At 36.0% G+C, this 26,880-nt stretch overlaps 1 protein-coding gene across 4 annotated transcripts in view; it reads left to right on the top strand.

The window, feature by feature from the left end:
- PCNX (pecanex homolog (Drosophila)) overlaps positions 1–26,880 on the top strand; it is a 92,471-nt gene that overhangs the window by 24,270 nt on the left and 41,321 nt on the right. Inside the window, exons 7-11 of one of the 4 annotated variants that reach the window (XM_010574133.1) lie at positions 9,381–9,510; positions 14,191–14,375; positions 21,783–21,873; positions 23,601–23,658; positions 25,756–25,973. In XM_010574133.1, the coding sequence (XP_010572435.1) occupies positions 9,381–9,510; positions 14,191–14,375; positions 21,783–21,873; positions 23,601–23,658; positions 25,756–25,973 (682 nt within the window). Of the gene's footprint in view, positions 1–9,377; positions 9,511–14,190; positions 14,376–21,782; positions 21,874–23,600; positions 23,659–25,755; positions 25,974–26,880 lie in introns of all 4 variants that reach the window. The other 3 variants (XM_010574134.1, XM_010574136.1, XM_010574135.1) reach the window with 3 other exon arrangements.

Below are 26,880 nucleotides of genomic sequence, written 5' to 3'. Positions count from 1 at the left end.
ATTACTTGATGCCACAGGACTGCATAAATATTTAAGTCAGTAATTATTCTGAATTTATGTGTTCATGATCAATCTGAATAATTCCTTCATGTTGTCCTTCATTTCTACTGGTTCTTTTGTGTGTGTTTTGTTGTTTTTTTTTATTCCCAAATATATAGCTGATATTGCAAGTTTTGTAACAGCTGTGTCTAATTGTGGCTTTCTTCTTTGGGCTTACCTGTGATTAATAGTAATTGGAGAAAACATTTTAACTTTTCAGAATCTAAGTTGCTTTATATTCAATATTTCACACTATTGAGTTGTCTTCACCTTTTGGGAGTGTTTTTAAAGGCATACATACATGTGTAGTACACATATGATGTATATTTATATGTGTATAGAAATTATTTGAGAAAATTAGAAGTTATTTTATTTACATGTAGCAGATCAATTACAGAATAAGCTTGATTCAGATTTTCATAAGATCAGAGGATATTGGTTGGATGGGACTTTTAGAGGTTGTCTGGTCCAACCTCCTGCTGAAAGGATTATTATATAATTTTATATAAACATTTTTTAATTTCTGTGATTGCTTATAACTTTCCGCAACAAATAATTAACAGATGGCGGGTTGGATAACCGAAAGACTGTTATTAATACCACCGCCTCTTTCAGTCAGCAGCTTTCAGTTCCTATTTTTCAAATATGACTTAAATCAGTAATTATAACTTCATTTTATCTTCAACTCTTTGGGGAGTAAACCAAAAAGTACTTTCTTACTTGTGTAACTGCTAGAATGTGTTCCGTAAAGGATATGGCTTTTAGTAATCTTGTACTAAGCAGGATGCTATACAAACTTGGGACATACTTTACTTCAGCAGATACAACTTAGCAGTTTCGTTTCTATCTTATTGTGCCAGGAAGTGGTGAATGACTCACTTTTTACAAGGTAACTAGTACATTTAAATAGAAATTGCAGTTCATCCAAATGCAGACAAACAGCATTTGAAAATTCTGTAATTAAATACATGTGGTGGATGTATAACAAAAAAAATGGAAGATGTCTTACAATAGTCATTATCCCTGTTTAACTACTCAGCCTCTAAAAATAGCTAGTGAATTGATGGGTTATGGGTTAAATGAAGTTGTTTAGATGTATAAAAGTTTGCCTAGATGTCCAGTGATATTTTGGAAGTACCACCTTGATAGTCTCCTATGCCTGGTTTCTGTCAGATATGTGCTATTTCTGGATTCCTGTTTGTAATGATTTAAAGAACCAACATAGTGCTGTATATGACAGTGATGTTTTGTAAAACTTCAGCTGACCTGAAAAGTCAAGTGTTCTCCCCCAGTTCTATGTTAACTGTAAAAGATGCATGCTTTAAGTTGCTACTCTCTTTTACAGCTTGCTGTAATTTAAGATTTATTTATTTACTTTAAATTCTTGAGTTACATACCCTTTTGTAAATAAAACTGCATGTAATGTAATGCATTTTTCCTTCTGTGCATTGCATAGCGATATTGAAGTAACAGCTCATACTATTCTTCTGTGTTTTGTGGTCTGCAGTACATTTCTACAGGCAGGCAAAATAGGGTTTTGTGAGCTTGGACTAGAATATTGCATTTCATATGGTGTATGGAAACCTGTTCATCTTCTCAGTCTGCATGTATATGTACATATATGCTTAGCATATCTGCCTATGATCATTAGACAGTATCCTCTACAAAGTTAGAAGTACAGTTCAGTTTTCTGCTATGCAGCCACAGTATATCACTCTTTTCCTACTATGCTTATGTTGCATATGGTCTACAGTCATTACTTATTTTGCCTGTGTTGTAGAGCTGTTCCATGCTTCTGATGGCTTTAGTTTCATATGCTTTCTGCAGATGGAAGTAATACAGTTACAGAAGATGGGGCTTCTGGTCTGTTTTCTGGGAGTCTATCAGTTCACATTCAAATTGCTAAACCAAACAGTTTTGCATGAGAAATCAGACTATGAAAGAGTTTGGAAATGGTAGAAACTGAAAAATGTGTAAATTACACACAACCAGATTACAGTATGTTGGCTATCTCTGTGTTCAGCAGGACCCCTCCTGTAACTGGATCAGATTAAGCAGATTAGCCAGTAGAAAGGGACTCTCTTCCATATGAGGTTCGTTATTGGAACCAAAAGACTGTATTCCATGACTTGATTTTTAGATGTCAGCTAGCAGTGTCATAATGTACACAGCATTTGGTTAAAGCATGACATAGAAATTTTAATGTTAGCTCTTCCCAATATCTGGCTTTGAAAGCATAATGTTATATCACAGCTTTTGTGTGTAAAGGTTGAGTCTTACAGAATTACCACTGACTTTGGATATCTTGTCATCTCAGCAGAGGTGAGATGTTGCCATTCAACACTTAAAGATGTCAACAGCATTGGGAGTGATGTGTGAGGCTGAAGTGGAATTCTGCAGTTTTGGAACTTAACAATGAAATAACACTTGGAATGAATCTTGCATCTACTAATTGTTAATCACTACCTACTAATGCAAAATGCAGTTTTAGTACATTGTGTGGGGATTCTGTCCTGCCTGTTCTGTCTCATTTCTGGTATTTATGGATAATACAGGGGCTTTCATTAGATGACTTATGACCAAGATAACTACCATCTTCCTGATACTTTGTGGTTCCATAAAGGTGGCGATGGGGAACAAACAAACAAAAACCTCAGGTTTTGTCCAGCTCACAGCAGTGGCTGTTGAGAGCCAGGAATGTGTGTAATTGCTTGGCAAAAGCTCTGAGTACTACTAGTAAGAGACTTCCTGTTAACTTGGAGACATGCTCCTTTAGTGTGTCATCTACAGAGCAGTAGACATTCTACCTGAAGTTCTGCAGGGCTGTGTAAGGGAAATTCAGTATACTCGATGAGAAATGCATGCCACAGCGTAACAGCATATACCAATAGTTAAAAATGAAGTAAAACACACTTCATATAACTTTTTGTTTGTTTGTTTCCCTGGGAATATTACTTATAAAATCTGACCCTGGTTAAATTCTTTCAAGCCTCCCAAATAAACCAGAAGTAGTAGTTCTTTTAGAATACTTTGCATTGCTGTGGAAGCGAGTTATTTAGTGTCTCAGATTGGTAGTGCTTGTGCAACTACTTCTTGCAGTAATTTTTACTTAATTTGGAAAGAATGGTTCAATTTTGTTGACAAGTAGCATGTGTTCATAAATTTGCCAAGTATTCATCTCAAACAGGAGTTAAATAAGAATTTTTGGTACTTGGTATAAAATGAAGCTGCATCTACTAACTTAAGTTTATAAGCCACTTTTTTCATGCTCCTTTGTAGATGTACCTGGATTTATTGTTATGCATACAGCTGAGAAAGTTCCAAGAGCTCTCTGAACTGTAATGGAAGTGCTCACACTGCTGCCAAATGTAGCCATGAGATGTAATTCCAGGATATATTGAGGTTGGCTACTAATTAACATTTGGTGTTATAGTTAATAGAAGCCCATTCAAAGCAAACATGACTTTCTATGTATGACATACTAACATAGAATACCACTTATGCTGGAAATGCTGTGTGTTCTAAAGATGTAAAGCATCTTTTCCTTAAGGTGAATAAATCCAAATACAAAATCAGAATTAAGTTTCATGAACATTAATGTAGGTTATGAACATTTGTCTGCTTCATGAACATAATACTAGCTTTTGATACCCAGATCCCTAGCTATAGGGACTATATTGGGTAGGGGATCAGATTAGGTCATAGCTTTAGCTCTTTGACCCTAAGTCCATCAACATTATATTCAAGAATTCTGTATGAGTAGTGTTTTTAAAATGGAATAATTCCAGTGGGAAGTACAGTGAGGTAGAACAACTGAGACTCCTAGTTTTATCTTTGGCATTAGTGTAGAAATTTGTCTATTAAGTTGGTCTGTAAAATTGTTTGGTTCAGAATGCAAAACAGATTGTTTCATTGTCCTTGTTATTCCCTGCTTGACAGTGTTTTGCTTTTCAGATTGTTGTAGTGACTGGTTTGATGTAATTGTAAATATTCCTCTGGCCTTGTCTCAAACTTGTTTTTTTTTTTTTTTCATACATTCAACCACAACACTGAAGTCTTGGGCTTTACTTCCCTTGTTTCTTTCAGGTTTGGTTTTTGGGTTTGGTGTGTGTGGTCTTGTTTTGGGTTTTTTTGGTTTTTTTGGTTTTGTTTTTGTGACAAGTTTTCCTTCCTAAATTGTGTGGGTTTTTTCTCTGCCCTATTTTCTAGCAAAAGTTTATATCTTGATGTCCCTCTGTTCTTCATTGTTTCTCTTTTGCTGCCCATGTCTCCATTCTTCAGAAATTGTCATTGGTGTGTTTTTCTTTAAAGGTCCACAGTAAATTACAATACTGTAAGCCAATACTTATTTTTTCATCAGAGAATTATAAGAAATCCCTGCAATTGTAGGTCTTATAATGGAGCATAATCCATGGGGATTAATAACTGTATATTGAAGATATGGACCGAACAGATTCCTGTCTACTTGGGTATCTTACAAGTATGGTTTTTAAAATAGTGTTAGGGCATATGAGAATGAACTATGAATGCCTCAACTGTAAGGAGAGTGGTGGTGTTAACCCGTAAATGCATGTGGGAAGTATGGCTTTTCTCATGTTTTGAACACAAATGAGAGATAGATGCTCGATGTAGAAGAGCAAAATTTCAGCTATTTGGTTTGGCAAAGTATGTTCAGTGTTAGCTAAATGCATGAGTCGTAAACTCTTCGTATCAGCTCTCACTGAGAATTTGTAGGGTTGGTCATTACAACTGGTTGAAAATAGTTAGATCAGTTTCCCACTTGATAGGGAGAGAAATGGCATGTCCAAGCATCACTCAGGTTCCATGCACATGTTTAACCATGCTTAACCTGACTCATGTTCAAAACCATCTAGGCTTTTTTTCTTTCCTGAGAAGAGTGAGGGACACTGTTTCCATTGTGTGTGGGTTTTTTTGTTTTCTTTCCAGTCAGACTGAAGTTTGCAATTCTATTCGGATAACTCTGTGGTACCCACATGGGTACTTTACTTCTGTATTATCTCAGTACCATATCTTTGCAGGAATCTTCTTGCTTGGGAGGAATTTATCTATTTCGGAACTCATCTGAGGCACTGGGTTCAGCTTTTTTGCCTAGCAAAACTGAAATGGGACTTGTTGATGCAATAAAATTTGGAAATTCTTTTTCAGTTTTCATCTTGTTAGTTTTGATTAGAAGCAGTTGTACATACATGCAGGGTGATGTAAAAGCTTTGGCTTGTATGTGTAAATGTTCATGTTAAAAAGAAAATATTTTCATTTTGTTTCTTAAAGCTAGTTGTATTGTACAACAAATGTGTAGCTGTAGTGTAAAACTCCGAGTCTTCAGTTCTGTTTAAAACTTCGATGTAAACCTCTGTAGTTCCTCAAAAATGCTTATGTAGTATCGAAAGAGAAATTTTGGAAAGGTGTAACCTGCAGTCAGGATAGTTCAACCTCTGTTCATATATTCCCAGCTATTTGGCAAAGGGATGCGAGTTATTTGTTATTCTAGAATTTTTTTCTACAATAAATTTTAGTCCTTTTATTGGCAAGGTATCATTCTAAATGTGTGACGACAAAGTGATATCCTCATGACTTTCTCAGTGTGTAACTGCTAATTTGGCTTTTTTCCAGTCAGAAGTGTAATGAAAGAAAAAAGATGAATTTTAATAAATACATGTTCATATGCACAGTAGCATTAACAAATACAAAAGTCAAATTATTTTGTCTTTGAAATTAGGTGTATTATAGCTGGGAATAGGTGTGGGAGGGTTAAGTTTGCTACAAAGTTGTCATTATGTCTCCACCTGGTAGTATTACTGATCTCTGGGATGTAGGTTTGTATCTTTAACTCGTGCACTTGAATTTCAAACCTGACTTTTCTGTTCTTGAGAACAGGTAATGTTGGGGGCTCAAATTCATACATCATGCAGAAAAAATGTATACTTGAATTTCTTGACACTAATGAAGTGTAGTGTTTCAACATAAAAATCTAGAATAAAACAGAAAAACAGAACACTTTTAACAACAAACATTCTAGTCTTCCTTTACTGATTTACTTAAAGTAAGCAGGAACTCTAAAGTATAACCTATGTTATCTCTCCCTATTAGATCCAGATTTTGTACATGAGTTTAGATGTTGGATCTTACCTTTCAGGAGTCCAGAGTTAGTGGTTGTAAGTAGCAGCATCGGAGAAGTGCGAGTGATGGTCTAAAGATGTATTTAAAAAAAAAACAACCCACAAAGTGGGGAAATGTCCTACGGGGATATTTTTATTTGCTTAGCTTTGGTTTAAAACTTCAAAACATTATGTTACTTTGTAAATATTTAAGGAAGCTTATTTATTTCCGTCATGATTAAACTGCTCTCAGAGCATGATAGAGGATAATTTAGGAGCTTTATCTTACTGGTGAACTCATGAGCAGCTGTACTGCTTCTCATTAAAGAAAAGTAGAAACACAAATAACATGTATTAACATAAGTAGCTTTCCATACTGGTATATTTTTTTAATCCTGTGTGTTCTTTAAAATGAGGGTTTTGTTAAACAAAAAAAAACCAAACAAAACAAAACTCTAAAACAACTAACCAAAGCTAAACTTTGCTCAGTTTGGCTTTCCATACTTTGAACTGTAATCCTTTGTTTTTTCGTTTCTTTTTTTTTTTTTACTTAGTCATAGTTTCAACATGTTGCTTCTTGAGATGTTGCATAGTGTTAGCAGACTTGGAGCTTGTTGGGCTGAAAAGCTGTGCAGTCGTTTCAAAAGAATGTATAGACCTGCTTAGTGATTCTGAATGTCACCACCTACATTCAGGAGGAGTGTATATAGAAGATGTACATTGAAGAAAAGTTTCAAGATAAATCAAAGTTCCCTTGGTAGCTTAGGTAGAAAGCTACACTAAAATCTACTTTGATTTTTTTAAAGGTTAAAGTGAAATAATAAGTTAGCAAATGCCAGAACTATTTGCCTGTGCAGCTTTGAATGTAATCTCTGAGTACATACAAATTTTGATTTTTAATTTTTTTAATCTTCAACCAAGTTTATATTTTTCTATTTTTATCACAGGACACTGCCTCAGTCAGTATTTGAGGTAGACTTGCTTTTAGTGGTAAATTGGAGCTGTGTAGGAAGGACCTCTAGTGTTTCCATAATCTGGGCTTCACTTATTGCAGAAGGTGATGTTTACTGAATAAAGGATATGAAAAGAAAACCAGATGTTGTCAGTGTTAAGTATGCTGCCTTGAAGAATTGCACTTGAATGCTGCTTTTGCTAAGTAGTTGCAAATGGTAATTAAGATGTAATGAATGCTGATGTTTACCATCTTAATGGTAATTAAGATGTTTACATTTCAGTTAAGACTAGTCACTGTTCTTTATTCCATGGTGCTTAACTACGGCCTGATTAGCAGAAATGTGTGGAATTGCTTTTGCATCTAAAGTCAGTGGAAGCTGAGTTGTGAATATGAGTTTTTATATGCTGATGTATACACTGGAAAAATTGAGCTTTACAACTTGGCACCCAAAATTAGTGGGCAGTTTTGATCTCGTGTGTGTTAACTTAATTCACCAGAGAAGTCAGGATTTATCCTATCTTTAGCATGTTTTACTTTCCCAGTACTTCATGTATGAGAGCTATAAAGAAATCCTTGAAGGAATTAGGCTGTGTATTAAAAGCAAAGCATAAAGCTGTATGTTAAACCACAAGAGAAATGTATTGAATTCTTGAAGTAAACTGAAAAGGAAGTATCATCTATTCATGCTTATTAGAATAACAAAAACAGTTGTGGAGGAGTGAGGAGAAAGTTAGCAATCCCACAGGTTTCCTGAAAATATAGGAAAGGACTGAATTAAGGTTGTCCTTCACTTCTGACATTTTGGTAATGAAATGCTTATAACTGTAATGTTGGTCTTAAAGTATATCTCTTAATGTAGCTTAGCTTTTAAAGCAAACTACAGGTTGAAGTTTCATATACAGTATTCACTTTAACTTGTGGTTCATGGGTGGAATTAGACTCTTGTTCCATGCAGTCTTTATTGCTTGAGCAATGGCAGTAATACACAACAGCAATAGTAGGTTGCTATAGGTTGCTATTCCCTGTAGACCAGCATTAGCATCTTTTGCTGGTAAGTTTTGAAAGCTTAATGACAGGAATATTGTAACTTGAAATGCACTTAAGTGAACATGGACTACTCTGCCTGTGATCTTTCTGCCATAAAAAAGTATTGTTCCCTTAGTGTTTTGTTTATTTTGGCTTGACACAGCCCTTGGTTTTCTCACTCTAGTAACAGGCTTCTTGGCTACCAAGTTGTGACTTCCCATTCAAGATTGTGATTCTCCTCTTGCACTGACTATATGTCAAATTTTTTGTGTTTTTTTTTGTGGCCCCTTTTTCCCCCCCCCCCCCCCGCCCCTTGCCTGCCAAAACCTATTTTCTCTGTGACCCGTTCATTTGAGCTCTCTAGTGCTCTGCATTCAAATTGGTTAGTAGCTTCCTTGGTTCAGGAGGAAGGCTCTGAGATTGCAGACATACCATTAAGCAGTCCAAACCCAAAGTTGTTCAGACTGTTAAGCTTAGGGAGGACAGGTGGATTTTGGATGGTAATCTGTGGAAAAATCTTAGACTCCTTTGACTATATACAGGTTTTTACAGTGTTGCTTTATAAGTGGACCAAACCTTTTTTTAGAGAGTTGAAATAACAAACACCAGTCCTTACAAAGAAGTAGTTATCTCACTTAATCTCAACCCTCTGCTCTTCCAAATCATAGTGTAACTAGTCTAAAATGAGCAACATGTATTCCTTGGTGCTTATAAGGAAAAACAAAAAAGCAACTCTATTTTGTCCCCTTAGGAGGTATGATGAGGTTAACCTCAACCCTACCTGTTTGGCAGAAATTACAAAATTGAGAAGAGAATATTATAGTGAGGAGTGGCAGACAGCCTTTCTAGGTTGTCCTTTGGGCTTCTCCTTTAATTATCTATTAAATGAGGTAAAGAGTCAGATCAGTTGTGTCTCTTCCTGCCCTGTGTAAATAGAAGGGATTTGGGATACCCAACTGTTTTTGCAAACTGGCTATTTGGATCTGGGGGTAAAAAAAAGTAAGCTGTATATTCAAGACACACACAGTCCATCTCCCAAACACCCAAATTTTTACTAATAATTGTGTGTTGTGATCCTGTCTTGAGGCAGGTTATTTGAACAGTCAGTGAATAAGCTACTTCTGTTGTTGTAAGTCAAGTTCATTAACTTGGGGAGGGTCAGGGGGAAGAAAGGAGTCTTAAGTTGCTGTGTACATAAATAGGATGGGTTCTTATTTGACCTAAAGTCTGTCTTGATGCAGCAGCACAAGCCAGCGAGGAGACTGTCACATTTCGTCGTGAACGCAGCACATTTAGGCGTCAGGCAGTACGACGCCGGCACAATGCAGGGAGTAACCCTACCCCTCCTACATTGCTCATCGGATCACCCCTCAGGTAGGGTATCTAAATGTTCCACCATATTTAGCATGCATGCAGCAGACCACTTCTCCCCACACCCACCAGTGTTGCCAGAAAAGCACTTTTTACTTCCTTCCCCACCATAACCTCCTTGAGCTGTCACTGCATGTCACTGTGGGCTTGTTGAATTGTGCATGTATATGTGGCACTATTTTCAAAATGATCAGGATAGCCAGTCTCTAACATGTTATAACTGATTTCAGATTGATAACAAAATGAACTAATGCTAAGAAACTTAGGTTCAGTGTTTTTTATCAAAAAATTCAGAAACTTTTACTTTCAAGCAAGGAGAAAAACCCAGGAAAATATTATTCACCACTCCTCATTTTGGTTTTCTTTCCTTTAAGTAAGCAAGCATTAGGGACTAGTACTGTAATCACTTCTCACATCTGTAGATGGTGAGAGAGAGAAGCATAAAAACAAAATGGCAGAACATTAGAAAGGGCTAAATTAGACTTGGAACCTCTGCATGTACAAAATACAGATAAATGATTGTATGAACATCCTGCAGCTTTTTACAGCAAAAGAGAAATAGTGAAGTAATAGCGATGCCTTTGTTATAAAATGCACAGTATTGTTCAGTATTAAATCTAATTGTGTGGCACTTTGCATGCCTTGGCAATGTTTAAAATGTACTATTACATGTATCCCAGAAGTTCCCAACCTTCACTGGCCCATTTGTTAACAATACTGAGCTTAGTGATATGTTATATACAGCAATTCTGGTCCGTCAGCTTGAACAGTAGAAGCAGCAAGCACAATAAGTTTTTAAACTTGCTTTTAAAATGTTTCAATCTCATGGTTGCCTATGGTATTGGAGAATCTGGTGAGCAGAACATTGCCTGTAGAGGAAGGAACACTCCCCCATATACATCAAAGTAATTCTTTCTCCAGTTATATGATAAATATACAGGAATAATTATCTATGTTGTGTATTCTTAATGATCTTCCTTCATATGCTCAGCTATCTTTTAATAATAGGAGCAGTCTGCTTTTGTGTTTCAGGAATACTTGTGTAATTGTTTTAACTGGAAAAAAAACTATAGAAACTGAGCAAATAAAAAGAAAATACAGTAGAGGATGGGGGAGGAATTGTGCCATCTTTGTGGTACTACTGAAATAATCAAGGACTAAGTTTGTAAATTTTCTTCAGGTAGGGGGATTTTTAGAATGGTACCTAATATCTAATAATTGAAGGATTGACTTCTGCTGTATCAAGGACTGAAACTAGTTAGGTGTGGGTTTTGTGGCTAGTGCACTATGTAGCAGTAGTCAGATAATTTCAATTATTTTTTTTAAGTTTCTGGTCTTGTTGAACATAGCATGTGCATATTTAAGTTAGTGATTTACTTCATAGTGAGGGATGCTAGAACTTTGCATTCTCTTAGATCACTTTTGCTCTACTGCATTCATTTGCATCTGTTTTTTTCTTTTTTTTTTAAAGGAGGATTTTATGGTTTTGTGTATTGCTTTATAAGAGGCTGTGCAGACTAATCAGAGCTCCTTAACTGTGCATTAGCCAGAAAATAGTGAGTTTTCTTTCTCTTAGACTGGTAGAAAGTAGGGCAAATAAAGGACTCCCTTAAACTGAGGCTGACAGCTCCCTCATTTTCATGTACTAGTGCAGTCATTAAGGTTCCCATGGCTTAAGCTGGACTTCAGTGAGAGACCATGAGAAAACTGAAGCTGGTGGAAGTAACTTCTTAATCAAACGAGGTGTTCAAGGGTGAAAAAGTGGATCAAATATTCTAGCTTTGTATTTCCTCTATGCATCTTCCAGTTACCTAAATTTGTTCCTTTTTTAATAAAAAAACAAACCCACAAAACTCTGTACTTTCTCTGACAAAATGACACACCTTATCAGAAATACTTGTATTATAAACATATGCTCAGAATGGAACACTTAGTGAGGTTATTTTGCTGAAAGTATTGTTTGTGGTGCTAAATGACTGTCCCTTGGAGTGGAGTTTAATTGCCTTATTCCAACAAAACACCAAAGTGCTTTCAGATTTGTTTGACATGAATTCTATTTGAACTACCAACTGTGGAATGTATGTGAAAAATTGTATCTATTACTGTTCTGATTTCTAGATGAATAGTATGAAAAAACTTTCCTTTATATGGGTAGCTTAATTTCATTGTAAATTCTGCGTGTTGCTGGAAGAAGAAACCCTTGAAGATTTAAAAAAAATAAATTTGTGCATAAGGAATAAATGTGAAGAAATACAGATTTATTTTATTTTTTTAAACCAGTTACCACCAGTATCTTTTCATAATATCACTGCAACTCTACTGACATTACTTGTATATGCTAGTGGTGAGCTGCCTTGGTATAGTTCCTGATACTGCTAATCCATATGACTTCAGATGTTAAACTTCTAACAGTATTAGATTTACTAATCTTTAGTTGCCCTGATGTTGCTTCTTTCTTATTCTTGCCAGCAAAACTTTAATCTCCTAATCTTCTAACTCTGGCATAAAATTGGATGTTGTGGGGATGTTCCCTTAGAACCTATTGAGTTCAACCTGAATTTTTTTATTTCCTATCCATTATTGCAATTACTTCTCACTTCCTCTGTGGCATGTTTAGTAAAAGAGACAATGGCATTGTATATGTGTGTGTTTGGCATTAGTATACTCTTAAGTAAAACCTGGTCTAGTAAATTCTGCTGGTTTGATGCTAAATTAGACACAAGAGTACTTTGGTAACTTCAAAACAAAACCCAAACCCCACCACAAAACAATCACCCACCCCTGCTTTTGTGCTGCCTAAGTGTCAACAGTGTTTTGGGCACTTTAAACATAAGTATGCATTGGCATCCTATGTAGTCAATGGTGTATGCATGTGTGTCTGATATGAGAATGCAAGTGACTGTCTGAAGTAGAATTTTATTTTTGTAATTATTAATTAGGTAGAGAGTAAATGTATCTTTTGCATATCTGTGCAATCTGTTAATGTTGATGTTTTGGGGGTTTTTTATTGTAGCAGATATGAATAACTGCTGAAAGGGCAACTTTGTATATACCTTTTGATACATAGCTACTATTTAAGGGAAAGCAGTATTGTTTAGCATTGTTTTGGTGTTGCTGATAATACTTAAGGGAGACAATGGAGGCTGGGATGTATGTGAGCTTCCTTAGGGCTTTTGTTGCCATGTAGCTCACTGAAAGCCTTGTGTACAGCAGCAAAACACCGCATTTAAAGTTTGGATTCAAATATGTTAGAATACAATAAATAACGAGTTGCAATTTTTTACCTCATGAGCTGTGTGCATGTCTGCTTTATTTTGCATGAGCTTTTCTTAACACCTATTCTTATACTTATATCCGTATGATGTTTTCCAGTGGTGGTCTAACAAAAGAACTGAAAAGTAGATGTTCTAGAAAATACTGTTAAAAGCAAGTACATCAGATATAACCCCTCAACTCTTACTAAGATCATGCTTTTTCAGTTGCCTCATTTGCCAGCTGTAGCATCACACAGTAAACAATAAAATGTTAAAAGCCAACAGGTGATAAAGATTGTTTTTCAAAAGAGTGTTTAAGATATTTTCTGTAGTCTTTAAAATATAAATTTTTCTGTCTAAAAAAAGTAATTTCTTAATTTCATCATGTCCCACAGCTAATGACTGACAGTAACTTCTTTAAATGCACAAAATGAGATATAATAATAAAAACACTAATCTTGCAGAGTAGATGTGGTATACAAGTGTAAATGTCATGCATTCTGACACATTGCCATGTTTAATATTAAGCTATTAAAAAAAATTGAACTTTGCAAGGCAATTTTAAAGCTGTATAACAATGAGAAGGCTGTGAAGAGGAGAACTAACATTTTCAAGCATTGTGTACTCATATGGCTAGAAATTTACAAATTTCTCTGAAGCCCAAGTTGACTTTTAGAACCTGTTTTTTGGTGCAGGTATATGTCTGGGTATAGAAGAATTTTGTTGTGGTAGTAATACTGAGTAATAAAGTTTTTGCTGTACTGTCAAAATTTCAAAATAGACTTAAAACTTTTGCCAATTTGTAATTTGTTATAAGCATTCTTAATATGGTAAAAGAAATTCTGAATCCAAATGTTTAACTACAGTTATCTACCAGGTCTGTGGTAGCATATGGCTACTAACACAGCTTAAAGACATTTTGTAGTTAGAGTGCAGATTAATAGCAAGAAAGGTAATGTTATTGTGACCAAAAAACCCCCAAACGGTCAACTAAACAGTTGATGGGGTCATACCTAAATGAGCAAGAAAAGGACCCTAACTATCATGAGAAGAATGTAATGGTGACTACTGTGTATAGGTGATAACCTCAGGTTAGTCTACAATTCGACTAACCACTGGTAACTTGCATTTGCACCCCCAAATTAAGACTTAGAAGAATATGCTTGAGGGTGACTTGGGGAGATGTTAGAAAGCAATACTAGTCCTGAGAAGCAGGACAGGGACGGCATCTCTAGATTACTGACGTAACTAGCGTCCAAATAGTCTGCTATGCAGACCTCGTGGGTTATCTTAGCCCTCGTAAGTGGCTTCTTAACGCTCTACTCTCTTTAAGTGTTCCTCTTGAAACTAAAAAGTCTTGTTTTGCTTCACTTCTAGCTACTTTTCTCTTCTCCCTGGTAATGTGTCCCCAATCCGTGTTTTCTCGTAGCCTTCAAGATGGTCAGCAAGGCCAGCAGCCCTCCTCCCAGGTCAGAGTGCAGTCCCGCCCCCCTTCCCAGGCAGCTGTGCTCGGCGCTAGCGCCTCCTTGCTGGTGAGAAATGGGAGTGTCCACTTAGAAGCATCACATGCCACTGCATCTGCTGTAGGCGGTAGCAGTTTGCACGATGAACTTGGTATGCAGGCCTTATGTAACCTTGGTGACATGGAAGTTTTAATACGGCAGATATATCGGTAATAACGCGGTGAAAATCAGCTAACCTTAGCTTTGTTTCTGAGTCTTGTAGGTGCGTTTCTTGGAATGCTGTATTGCGTGTAAATTCCTTGCCTTTCACAATCGCCTTTCCAGGCACTTTCTCTAACAAATGCATGATGGGAAATGCTCCAAGGATGCGTAGCTACGACTAGCGATGGCGCGAGAGCTTTCGTGACTTGAACTACGTAACGCGTGTAATGCCTAAGTTTTCTCGCGTTGTCACAGGTAGCTGAGCAGAGATTGAGACCAACTTTGGGGATCTTCTGGTTCCTGAAAAAAATATTTGTTACGGTCCCTAGGAATTCTTGATCTTACTTTTTTTAGATGAGTCTTGTTTAGCTGCTGTTCAAAAAAGAAATCCTCATGTAAATGGGAGTGCTTTACTTCTCATGTACACCTTAATTTAGGAGGTTGAGATTGGAAGAAAATCTGAACTCTTTCTTACCTCAAATGCCATCATTTCATGGAGCCTTACAGTGCTCCTTAATTCTTCATGGTCCATTTTATGTAGTATTCTTAGCTATTTATGAACTTCTATGCAGCTAATAAAATTGCTAGGGAGAAGGAAGTTAAGATGGTCATTGTAAGTGACTGATCTCCTGTGACACAGTAATGCAGGGGCCGATGTGGAAAATTTCCTGATGGGGATCTTTGCAGCTATCTATACATGGCCTGAATTACTTATGACTTCAGCATTAATATGGAATTCTTCTTCAAATTATTAAAATGGGCATCTCTAGAACTGACAATTATTAATGACAGTATTTTGAGCAGCTGTCAGCTGTAATAACCTACAAGTACAGGTTAGCTCAGAACACTGACAAAACACTTGTTTTGGAACTTACTGTAACCCAGTACTAAAAGATAAGCGACTTGTCATCTTATTCCACTAGTGGGGAAGACGTCAAGAGTTGTCAGGCTGTGGTACCACTCTAAATATGTTTTTGGCTAACAAATTGCCATTCTTCTGCACCATCTAGCTGCCATATAAGGAAAAATTGAATATAATCAAACTGAAAACAACCCTGACATTCTCCAAGATGTTTTATAAAATTTAACTACAGATGTGGTAAATACACACAATCTACTTATCCAATAACTTTCGTTTTGGATTCTGTGGCTCTACTAGTTTCTAGATGGAAAAATCGAGACTTCTATCTCAACACTTGTATGTGTCTCAAAGTTGTCGGATGAAACTACAGATGTCTTTACTTAATTTGGACTCTTCTTGTTTGAAAAAATATTGGAATATAACTCTGAAATTCAGGGATACTGGTTACATCTCTCCAATGTTAATGTTGAGATTTATTCTTAAAGCCACCATTATTGTATTTGAAGAATTTGGTTCATCTTACCCAAAATACGATCAAATTTTACATAATTCAAGATTTAATACACAATCTAGGCAAGTCCGACTTAAGCACTTTGATTTCTACAACAACATAGTATAAAGTAAGTGTATAATTTAGAAATTCAACATTGCATTCAGGCTCCCTAAAAAGGCATATTCATTGCACTTGGTATGTGTTGGAGTCTTCAGCAATTTATATAGCTAAATTCTTCTGAAATTTTGTCTGTACTGTGCTTACAGTTATATGGGACAGCACATTGCCTTTGGGAGGCACAAAACTTCCAGGATCTGCTCAGTTAAAAATCTGATGTGTAATAGGGGTTTATTCCCAATTTGAAGCTCAGTGTCTGTTTAGAAACCTTCCATGAGTGAAAGTGGCTATTGTAGGCTATATTTTTCTTATTATTTTAGGAAAATCAAATTTTTTAGTTTGCATAGCAGACTGTGTGACAGGTACTGTCTTCTGTTAGAGTAAAATGGTTGGCAAAATGGTGCAAAGTTTCACATGCGTGATTCCTTTATCAGGCCTGACAAGAAGGCAGAGTGTTTTTCCTTATAACTGGTACATGGTTTGCTTGTTTTTTTGTTTTAGATTTTTTTTTATCCTCAGTCAGGGATGAAGTAACACTACTGCTCTGTTTCCCTTAAGTCTAAGTCTGTTGGTTTTGCTCTGTTGTCCCAAGATACATTACAGTGAAAGATGACCCTCTTTAGGTTGTGTATGGTTTGGGGGTGCAGGAAGGTAGTAGTTTGTTTTTTCTTTAACTTTTATTCTGATGCTGATCAAAGCAACGTAGGCAATATGACCAATTCTTTGGCACTGTGGAAATCACTGTGACTGCCTAGGGCAGAAAAAATGTTGAAAATAGAGGCTGGGGAAAAGACATGGAAACAAAACCTGATTTACAGCAGCCGGAAATGTAAGTGACAAACATAGTAGATGGGGTTATATATCTCTGTACAATGCATATAAGAACTTCTTACTAGAATTCTATTAGCATATTCCAGCTCTTCTGGAAGACAAACAGAGCATGTGTTAATTTACTTTAAAAGCCCCCCCATTTAGGACTCCTGTTTTTGTGCACCAGTGCAGTATCTGCTTCTACACTTTTGCCATTTATGTGTTGATGTCAAGCTGCAGCTCTTAACAAGACATACAATTTTTATTTTTTTGTTTGCTTTAAAGATTCATGTCTGTTAACTTGATTCTGCTGGCTTATTTTATGAAGGATGAACCTTACTGTATTATGCCTAGCCTACATCCAGTCTGGTGACTATACAGTCATCTTTAACTGGGCGTTGTCCTGGGAGTAAGGCAAGAGATGTTTTGAGGTATTATCTTTAGTCTTCCAGGTTTGAGGTAGAAAGATTTTTATCAATTATGTTGTTGTTTCATGAGGGAAGAGGGGGAAGGAAACAGGATGGAAAGGAAAGGTGGCAGACCAAGTGCCATGATTATAGGCAGGATTAACATAATATGAATCCAGAAAGCAGCAAAACACATACTGTGACTTAAGTGAATGACAGTCTTCACAGCACAGTGTGGTAGTACTGATGTCTCAAGAATCAGCTGTTAGTGAGAATAAAAGGCATGTAGGTGATGGGTGAGATTTTTCAGTCTTTGCTGCGAAGGCTGTAGATGTTACAAAATTTGTGAAGTAGTTCGGAATCCATGTACTGAGTTGCTAGAACAGATGTCCAGTTTCTGAAACTGGGGTGAAATAACAGCCTCTTGTCCTCAGCTAGATGATTTTTTTTAATATTGCTTTTGCGATTAAGAAGAACTGGTCATCTGGAGCTTTACAATATAATTACAGTGCTACGTTGGACTTCTGGTTGTATCACTTAGATGCAAGCAATAACCTTTCAGACTTGCTGAAGTATTTTAATTTATGAAGGCAGTTGGATGGTCTTGAAGATCAAAACTTTTCTTTAAAGATAAATGTATACAGATTACTTGATTAGAAACAATTTAGAATCAGTTCCTCAATACCTTTTTATAATTAAGTAGATGTAATTTATTTGGGATGGATGGGGGAGTATTTTCTAAGGTACAGGTAGAAAATAAGTATTCACTTCCCATTGTTCCTATTGAAAATATCTCATAGTCTGTGGAATTCTGCATAATAGTTAAGTTACTCTTTTGACAAACTTCATAGAACGATTCACAGTGCTTAATTTTTTATTTCTAACTGGAAACTTAGAAGTCTTCATACTGCAGCTGAAGGTAAAATTTTGACCTTTAGAAATGATAGCTCCTTGCCACACTACAGAGTATTCAAATTCTGATGGCTTTGGTTTTGCTGACTAGGATTCAAAAAATATTATCACAGGTAGTAGATGAATATATGTTGATCTAAAGTCAAAAAGCGTTAGCAACATTCAGAACTAGTTTGAGATGTTGGAAACGACGTAGTAGTTATTAGATGGGAAACGACGTAGTAGTTATTAGATGGGAAACGACGTAGTAGTTATTAGATGGGAAACGACGTAGTAGTTATTAGATGGGAAACGACGTAGTAGTTATTAGATGGGAAACTGGGAAGTGTGCTGAAGATATCATTTCTTCAGCTAAGTTCAGAGCACCATTTTTCTTGGATCCTGAGCCACTTAAGTCTTCCAAGTTTCATCTGAGTAAGCTTATCAGCCTGTTGCTTTCATTGATTCCCGTAACTGTGGGAACACCAGCTTGTACGCTGAACTGTTAAGTGGTTGTCTCTGGACTTGGTGATGAGATATTTTTGTCTTTTGAAACAAGTTTTCTTGTTTCAAAGGAACTGCATTCATCTTTTCCTCTCTTTATGTCAGAATGAAGATGTGTTTTGGATTTGTGTGCCTAAGTATCAATGACTTGGTTTTGTTATTTTTGTAACCTGGTCCAAATAGAATATTGTTTGGGTGACTTTAATTTGCTAAGAACTCATAGCTTTCCCTTTGAGGGGTGGGGGAGAAGTTACAAGCATTTCTGTTTAGTGGACAAACGTGCTGTTGGGCTGTATTTCTTTATTTGTAAAATAAACTTCTGAGTCTGCCATTTGTTCACAACTTGATAAAACTACAGTCCTTAAAGAAAAAACTTTCTTAAGCTTCTTCAGTGTGATGCTATTAAAAATACTTCAGAGAACGCTGTGGCAGAGCTAGGAATGGGAGGGAGAGAAAATTACCAGGGTAACTAAAAATGCGAGGTATATCCATATGTATTGAATCTTGGGAGCATTGGGATCCTTCATTAGAGTCTGAGTGTGCTGTGTGGAAGCTGTTATCTCGCACAGTTTAAAAAGTATTTAATTGATGAGACTTTGGAGCTCAGCTGTAGAATCTCCAGCCACACCTTAGGGTTTGCATCCTGAACAGCACTGAATAGTCCTGTCATCTTTTCTATTTTGGATGAGTTGAGGCTTTTCTGGAGAGCCTTTTGATTTAAAACAAACAAAAAACCCCAACAAAACAAAAACAAAAACCAAAAGCAAAACAAAAAAGGAGGCAGCCAACTTTGTTTTATTGAGAAGCCATACTTTCCTTGACAGAGAGCTAACTTTCAATTGGAAGTCTGTATAAGTAGGGAGGTGAATTGCAAGTATGGCAAAACCTGAGTCTGTTTTGTAGTTTGTGTGTAAACAATTGGAATTAAGTGTTCTGTCTGTTTGCTACCTCTCTATTAATGAGGTTTGTTTTATCCTACCATGGCCATGCAGTGCTTACAGCAACAGTACAAATGCAGTAAATTTTGATAGATTCAAAGACAAGTTAGATGTGAGGGAACTGTAGATGCTTTCTAAATTGAAGTGGTTTATGCTAAAATTTTTCATAGTTTGAGGCCCCTTTCAGACATTTCACGAGTGTAAGAGTTCAGTAAACTTTTCTGAAACAAATATGTCTGTATTATCTCAGCCCAAGAGAATGGGAAGTTGTATCTTGCAAGTAGCAAATTTTAATTTCCGTGACTAGAATTTTATTAATCTAAAACTTAGCTTAATTTCGAGGCTCTCAATTCAGTAGTGCAAAAACATGAAGAATTTAACCCAAGTTTCCTTGTCTCTTTTAAGGAGTGGTTGCCCAGATTTTTCCATAGTAATGCATAATTTTGTCCTGACTAGAACCTGAAGCATATTATCTAATACCTTCATGTTTGCTGTTGAATTATTTTTTTATTGATGCAGCTAAGAAATAGCCCTGTGTAACTAAGGTTATTTATTAGTTGTGGGGAAGAAGATTCCTAATTTCTTGTGCTGTTTTAAATTTTAAACTTCAGTAACAACTCTTTACTACACTATGCTTTAAAAACCAAAGGATATTTAACTGAAGCTCTTCATTAAAATCTTAACTATTGAGGAAAAAACCCTAACAAGTGAACTTTCTACTTGTATTTCCTTACAAATGCCTATAGCAGATGTAATTAAATATTGAGAAAGAGCTGTTGCATTACTGAGCTCTGACGCATGCTGTATGTGTCTCCTGAACTATGTAGCTGACTGCCTTGTCAGAATGGTTGGTCTTAGCACAGCTGTGCTATGTGTCTAGTTGGTCTGAAGTGCCCCCTCTGAGGGTAGAAAGCTTTATGAAGATATTTTCAATATACCAGTATTTTTCTTTAGTTTCACTGGTTTTAATCATCCAGTTCAAGTTTAACGTCCTTGTATTCAAACAATTCTAAATAGAACTTTTTTGTCTGTGGGTCTGAAGAGAAGTAGGAGCAGGATCACAGTGTGGTGTGTTGGTTTGTTTTGGTTTTTTTTTTTAAATATATCAAAAAACACTATCAGAAACAGGTTAGGTTCTTGCAGAAAGGGGAAAGATTGGAAGCTCTGATTCTTGTTAGGTATTTCTCCTGGGACTGCTTGTTATACTGTATCAACAGAAGAAGCAAGAGCCGCAAGACATGCGGCTGAGAGGTGTATGCAGTTTTTGCTTCAGATGCTCCTAAGTGGGATTTTTTGTTTTGTATAAGCAGATCTTAAAATATTGCATGCTTTGCATCATGGCTTAAGAAGCGTTTTGAGCTAGAAGAGATGGAGAAGTTGGCAAGAACACTTCATATGAGATCAAAATTTCAAAATCAGCTTCCTGTGTTCAGAGCTGAAATATATTGAACTTGGCCTTCAGGGGAAATTACAAACCTTATCTCTCTGATCAGACTATTGTGGGAGAAAGGCACTGTAAAAACATCATATTGTGAGTAAGGTAATTTATCATTTGATTTATAATCTCCAGCTACTTTTTTGTTAACTATATATTTTAGGAATAGCTTGATATTGTTCATTCAAAAAGTTTTTAATAACAACTATAGGAAATTATGGTTAATGGATTTCCAGTAACTCCAAATGGTTTATCTGAGAAATTAGTTTGCAGTCTTCTGTTCTTACACCACAGCGTTTGCTTCTGGCTTGCAGAATAAATCTCTGCCTGCTATTCCTTTTTTTAGTTTTTCTAGAGGTGGAACTTATGAAGCATCTCTGGCCACTTCTTTCACTCTTTGTGTTTCTTATCAAATAGACATGTGCCTCTTGAAAGAGTTTCATTCAGTACATGTGAGGAATCTCTGCCATGGTTCTTAAATGCTGATAGCGAGTGATTTACTGATTGTTCTACTGGGGGTGGGGGAATGGGGAAGAACTGAAGAAGGTGGTCATTGCAAGTTGTTCACCTGGTTATTCTCCAAAGGGGGGCGGGGGGGGGGAGGCTTACATTGTGCTTATGTTGTGTTAATGGTGACATCTTGTAAATACAAACTCTTAAAATTTAATTCAGTACTGCAGTTTACTGTATGTATGTCATGTAAAACAGTATGAAGAGGACTAAGTAGCTAATGTCTTGTGTGCTCTGACACATTAATGTGTAATCACATTTTATATTTTGACACTGATGTAAATTTAGATGTCTAAATTGATCTCAGTAGTAAGTTAATAAATAGAAACTAGTGCCAGTGGGATGAAACACTATGAAATTTTGACCTGCTTTTTACCTTTTCTTTAATAGGTAAGTTCAGTTCTACGCTCTACGAGACAGGGGGCTGCGACATGTCACTTGTGAACTTTGAGCCAGCTGCAAGAAGAGCATCCAACATCTGGTGTGTGTGAAGGCCAGTCAAGAGTGATGATTCTTGTCTTACTGCAACCAAATCTTTGACTTAAATTTTAAAAGGTTATTTAGTATGGACTACAAAAAATCAGTATAAAATACTATCCATATACTTTTACTTTGAAACCTAAGTGATTTTTACTAGAAGATGACACTAACTGCATAAATAATCTTCTCCACTTAAATAAATCTCAGAAAACGAAGACTACTATTAGCTTAAGCAATAAATGTCCAAACTGAGAACTTGGCAAATGTGTTTTTGATTGGCTTATAGAAAGCCTTTCTTAAAGGATTTAACACAGGTTTGGGGAAAGTAGGTGGCTGCTGACCTTAATGGCTATTGATTTATTTACAAATGAACTTCCAATTGTGAAGCAAATGTAAACTGATAAATTTGTTCTTAAGTTCATAGATGGCATGAAACAATACATGGAAGTGTTAACATGCCTGAGGTTAAAATTTGACTTATAGTTGAAATAGCCAGCTACATACTGGAAAGTTCATCTGCTGTTGGAAAGATGCCCTTTCTTTCTCTGAAGGCACAGGAGGCAGAAGAAAGAAAAACAACCCAAAACCTCCCATGCTCCCCCCTACCCTAATCCACTTCACTACATAGAACTGCTCTGAAGCTATTGCGTCATGCTGAATGCTACAAATTCCCACTGTGTATAGGTGGAATAGTTATTGGAATTATGGAGTGATGAATATAAAAGCGCCCATCTTCAAATCTTTCCTGTGAAAGTGTGCAAGTGCCTTTTGTAGACTTGAACTTTGACAAAAAGTTCTGTATTCCTTGCACAAAGCTGCCAATGCCTGCCTCTACTGCTTGCATGTTCCAGATGCAATGGCTTTGCTGATGGCTGCTGTTGTGAAGTTTTATGTGCTAACGGAAGGAACGAAATGGCCACATCTAAATAATCAGATCTCAGCTTTAGAGACTACTTGAGTTTCAGTGAAGTAAAATTGATAACAAAGAATGTTTTTATCTTAAGGCAAGGAACTGAAGGAAAGTTGCATAAATTTGATACAAGTCTTACAGCCATGTGATTTACATGGAATACAAACATCCAAAAGCTATCCAAAATTGGGCAAAAAAAGCAATGGTTGGATATGGACTCTCATACAGTAAGAGAAATTTCTCCTCATCTCTAATGAATGGAAATTGCAAAGTAATTTTGCTCTTCTTACCAGAGGTTTAAGTTTATTTAAAGTTAAGATTTTTCAAAAGCAATTTAAGATTAACTCAGTATACTCGTGTTAAGTATGTACTATTTTTAGCAGTTTTGGGACCTTGATAAAAACAGTATAGAATTAACAAAAACTCTGTATGTGAATGCATAGTGGACTCTGCACTCCTTCAGAGGTGATGCGTGTTTACACATCAGTAGCTAACAGATTATGGAACATCTTTGTTTTTCAAGTGGAATAATCACTGTCATGATAATCCTTATTAGACAACTTAGGGTGTTGAGAAAATTATACCAAGGGTAAGGGTAAAGAGTCTCCTGATTTGCTATAGCTACAGAATTTACCACAATGCACAAGAATAAGAGGATACTTGTATTTAAAATATGTGATCGAAGGAAAAACTTAAAGAAAGATTTTTAGATAAAATTTTCAAGGAGTCAAAATTAATTTGGGAGACTAGAAAATTTGAGTGGCCTGTTGAAATAAAATGTAGTTTTATAATCTGAAGTCTTTCCCCTGTTCTTATAGTGACACGGACTCTCACGTATCGAGTTCTACCTCAGTTCGCTTTTATCCACATGATCTAGTAAGTTTTTCTTATTTATTTTTAAAGCATGCAAAAAAAACCAGAAGACTTTCCAATTTTATAGCACTGATTAATCATCCTATGTGGTAGTTCTTTGTTCTTAAGAAGGATTTTTGCCTGGGTTTAAATGAAGATAATGTATTTATTGTTGCAGTGTCTTCATACATACATACAAACTCATCTTTCTGCATAGCATTTTAAAATTTAGATATAAATGTTTTCTTCTGATCTAAAGCATAGTGATTTTCTAAATCAAGTGGAAATTGGGTGTTCTGAGATACCTTGTAAGGGTTTCCAGAGATGACTGGACAACTTGGACAGAGTTTTCCTTCTGTGCATTACTAAGATTAGCAGGCAGCAGAAAGAATAAATGTCATGTTCTGACCAAGAGAAACTTTAGTAATTTCCCTGAAAGGAATTTAAAAATCTGTTGTTGGAATCTGCTGTACAAAATCTTAATTCATACGCAAGGAGTGACTTGGAAAAAAGGCAGAGGCTTATGCTGTTTCATACTGTAAATAGGTTTAAAACTCCTTAGTTTTGTGATCTCAAACCTTTTATATTGTTGGCAAGTCCAGACATACCTGTACTCTTGATTCTGCTGTGTCATGAAAACAGTGCAAATGGTCATGATTCTTAAGCTAGGAAACCAAAGTAAAGTATATTGGAATACCTAATGACCTAATCAAGAGGGAAAATGAAATATGGATTCAGCATCTGGCAGAGGAGCTAGAGACCTCCATTTGCCTGACTGTGCCTTTGATCAAGAGTGTGCTTTTCAAACCTGGTGTCTGCTAGAGGAACTTTCTTTGTTTTCCACCATACCCCTTGTAATACAGCCTCTTTTTCTGTTATGTGCTATTGGTTTGCCAGTGTGGCACTATCGGAGGGAATGATTCTGTTTAAGGCAAACTTGTATTTATAAAAGCTTAGCTCATGTGCATAAATGGAAATTTCCACTAAAATTTATTATTAGTTTGACAAATGTTACATTATGGTGATTCTACCTTTTAAGAAACTAAGTTTTTAAAAAGTCAGAAAAGCAGCTGTTTTCTGACACAGCTTATCTTAGATATTACACTTCATATTTTTTAAATGCCTTTAGAAAGGGAGTGTTCCTGCTTGTTGTTTTTATTAGTATTTTTCTAGGAAGGAAAAGCTGGCTGAGCATAGTTACAGTAGGCTGATGCTTTAAGGAGTCATGAGAAAATTTCAACAAGAAACCAAATGTTAAACTTCATAAAGCCAAACAAACAAAGGAGAAACTATAATTTGACACTTAAAGGTGACATGAGTATTTAAATTTTACTCTTTGCCTTAAAAGATTGTGAAGATTTTCCATAAATGACATTTTAACGATGATATTGTTTAAGAATAAAGGGCAGCACATTCAGATGTTTCTTGGCCTGTTAATGAAATTTATAAAGTGGGTTAGGTAACCTTCTGAGTGCTCTCTTTAAATGTCCTTTATGGTTGTTAGTATTACTGTGATTTCAGGAGAACTCTAGAGTAGCAAACTACAAAATAAGTGAGAAATGTAGTCAGTCATAAGTAGTACTTGACTAGTTAGGGTAGAGTTTTTTTTTTTTACTTTGAGTATACTCTGAATGTAGTGAGTTTGAATTTGACCACTGATGCATGCATATGTTGCTTTGTCATGCAAAAACAACCATTTGGCATGGGTGTGCATGCAGATTAGCTGACTATATGAAATGTGTTGTAATTTATTTAAATTCAGAATTGGATTATTCTTGTAGTATACATTATTCTTGTTCACGTATCAGTTTACTTGTCTTCAAATTTGAAGTTTTCAGAGTAAATGGGATAATGTGCTTGGAAGACATATTCATACTTCATTTGAAATAAGGTATATGCTAAAATGCCAAACAGTTTTGTTGTATGCGAACTATTATTGCTGCTGGTGCTATTCATTTTCCATTATAAGGATAGGAAAAGTAGAAGCCTGAGAAGCGAGTTTAACACATAACTTCTCAAAAGTGAAACTAAATAATTCTAGCAGTTTATTCCAAAGCAGTTTTCGGTAGAATACAGTGATATAATAAAAATGAGCTTTTGTTAATACTGACTTTCTCTTAGCTTTCTCTTCCTCAGATCAGGTTGAACAGGCTGCTAACCATGGATACAGATCTGCTGGAGCAGCAGGATATTGACCTGAGCCCTGACCTTCAGGACCACATGCAACCTCAAGAGGAAGCAGCTCAAAAAGTCAAGCAGTACTATCGCTTTTGGATCCTTCCTAAGCTTTGGATTAGCATCAATTTTGATAGATTAACTCTTCTGGCTTTATTTGATAGGTGAGATCCTTGTATGTTACTAGACCTCAAAGTAAAGATTAAAAAATGGTAACTAAACTGTGAATAATACAGATAAAGCTATCCTTAGAGAATTGTACTTACTGTACTCTGAAAGATGAAATAATACGAAATGCAGTATTTCTAAAGTAATGAAGGCTACTCTCCCTTTTTCTCCACCAATGCTAGAAAGGAAAAACAAACAAACAAACAAAAAAAAACAACCCCAACCCTCACTTTGAGTGGGGTGATAATATATTTGAATAGTCAACAATAGAGATTTGTTGCTAATCTTTAAAGCTAGAAAATAATCTTCTCCAAAAAAAGAATTGAAAGGGTCTAGAACCTGGCATACACTTATATTATTTCAGGAAGTAGAGAAAATTTACCTTCTGTTTCAAACCATTTTTCCAAAGGGTCATCTAATACCGTAACCTGTTGTCCCTGCTGCATTTACTTAGTGGAATAAAATGAAGGTGATGCCCACCACCCCCAGTTACCAGCTTTTGGAATATATAGAGTATTTAAATTTTGGTAATGAACTTCCTTGAGATAAACAACATAGTAGTGATTCTGTCAAGGCAGAAATACTGTTAATTGTGTTCCTCAGCACTACCTATATCACATAGAATTCTCTTTATTCCACTTGGCCTGTCTTAGCCAAGTGAGAGTGTTTTTAGTTTCTTCATTACAAAATGATGAATGACAGATTATATATGGGTAAGCTGTCATGCATATATTTTTCACAGGCTTGTAATCATCCTGTGTGGGCATTGAATATAGATTTGTTACAGACCATGCTTCTGGTTAAGCATTTGAATTATTTCTCAAGTTATCTGCTGAAGTTATCTTCTGCTGTTTAACATTCAATTCTGTAAGATACTAATTGCTTTCAGCTATCATTGAAAAC

Source organism: Haliaeetus leucocephalus, unplaced genomic scaffold (genome assembly GCF_000737465.1).
Source record: "Haliaeetus leucocephalus isolate CR32 unplaced genomic scaffold, Haliaeetus_leucocephalus-4.0 Scaffold417, whole genome shotgun sequence".
Taxonomy (NCBI): domain Eukaryota; kingdom Metazoa; phylum Chordata; class Aves; order Accipitriformes; family Accipitridae; genus Haliaeetus; species Haliaeetus leucocephalus.
The sequence above is the reverse complement of the archived record's forward strand: the minus strand, read 5'-3'. Positions and strand labels throughout refer to the sequence as shown.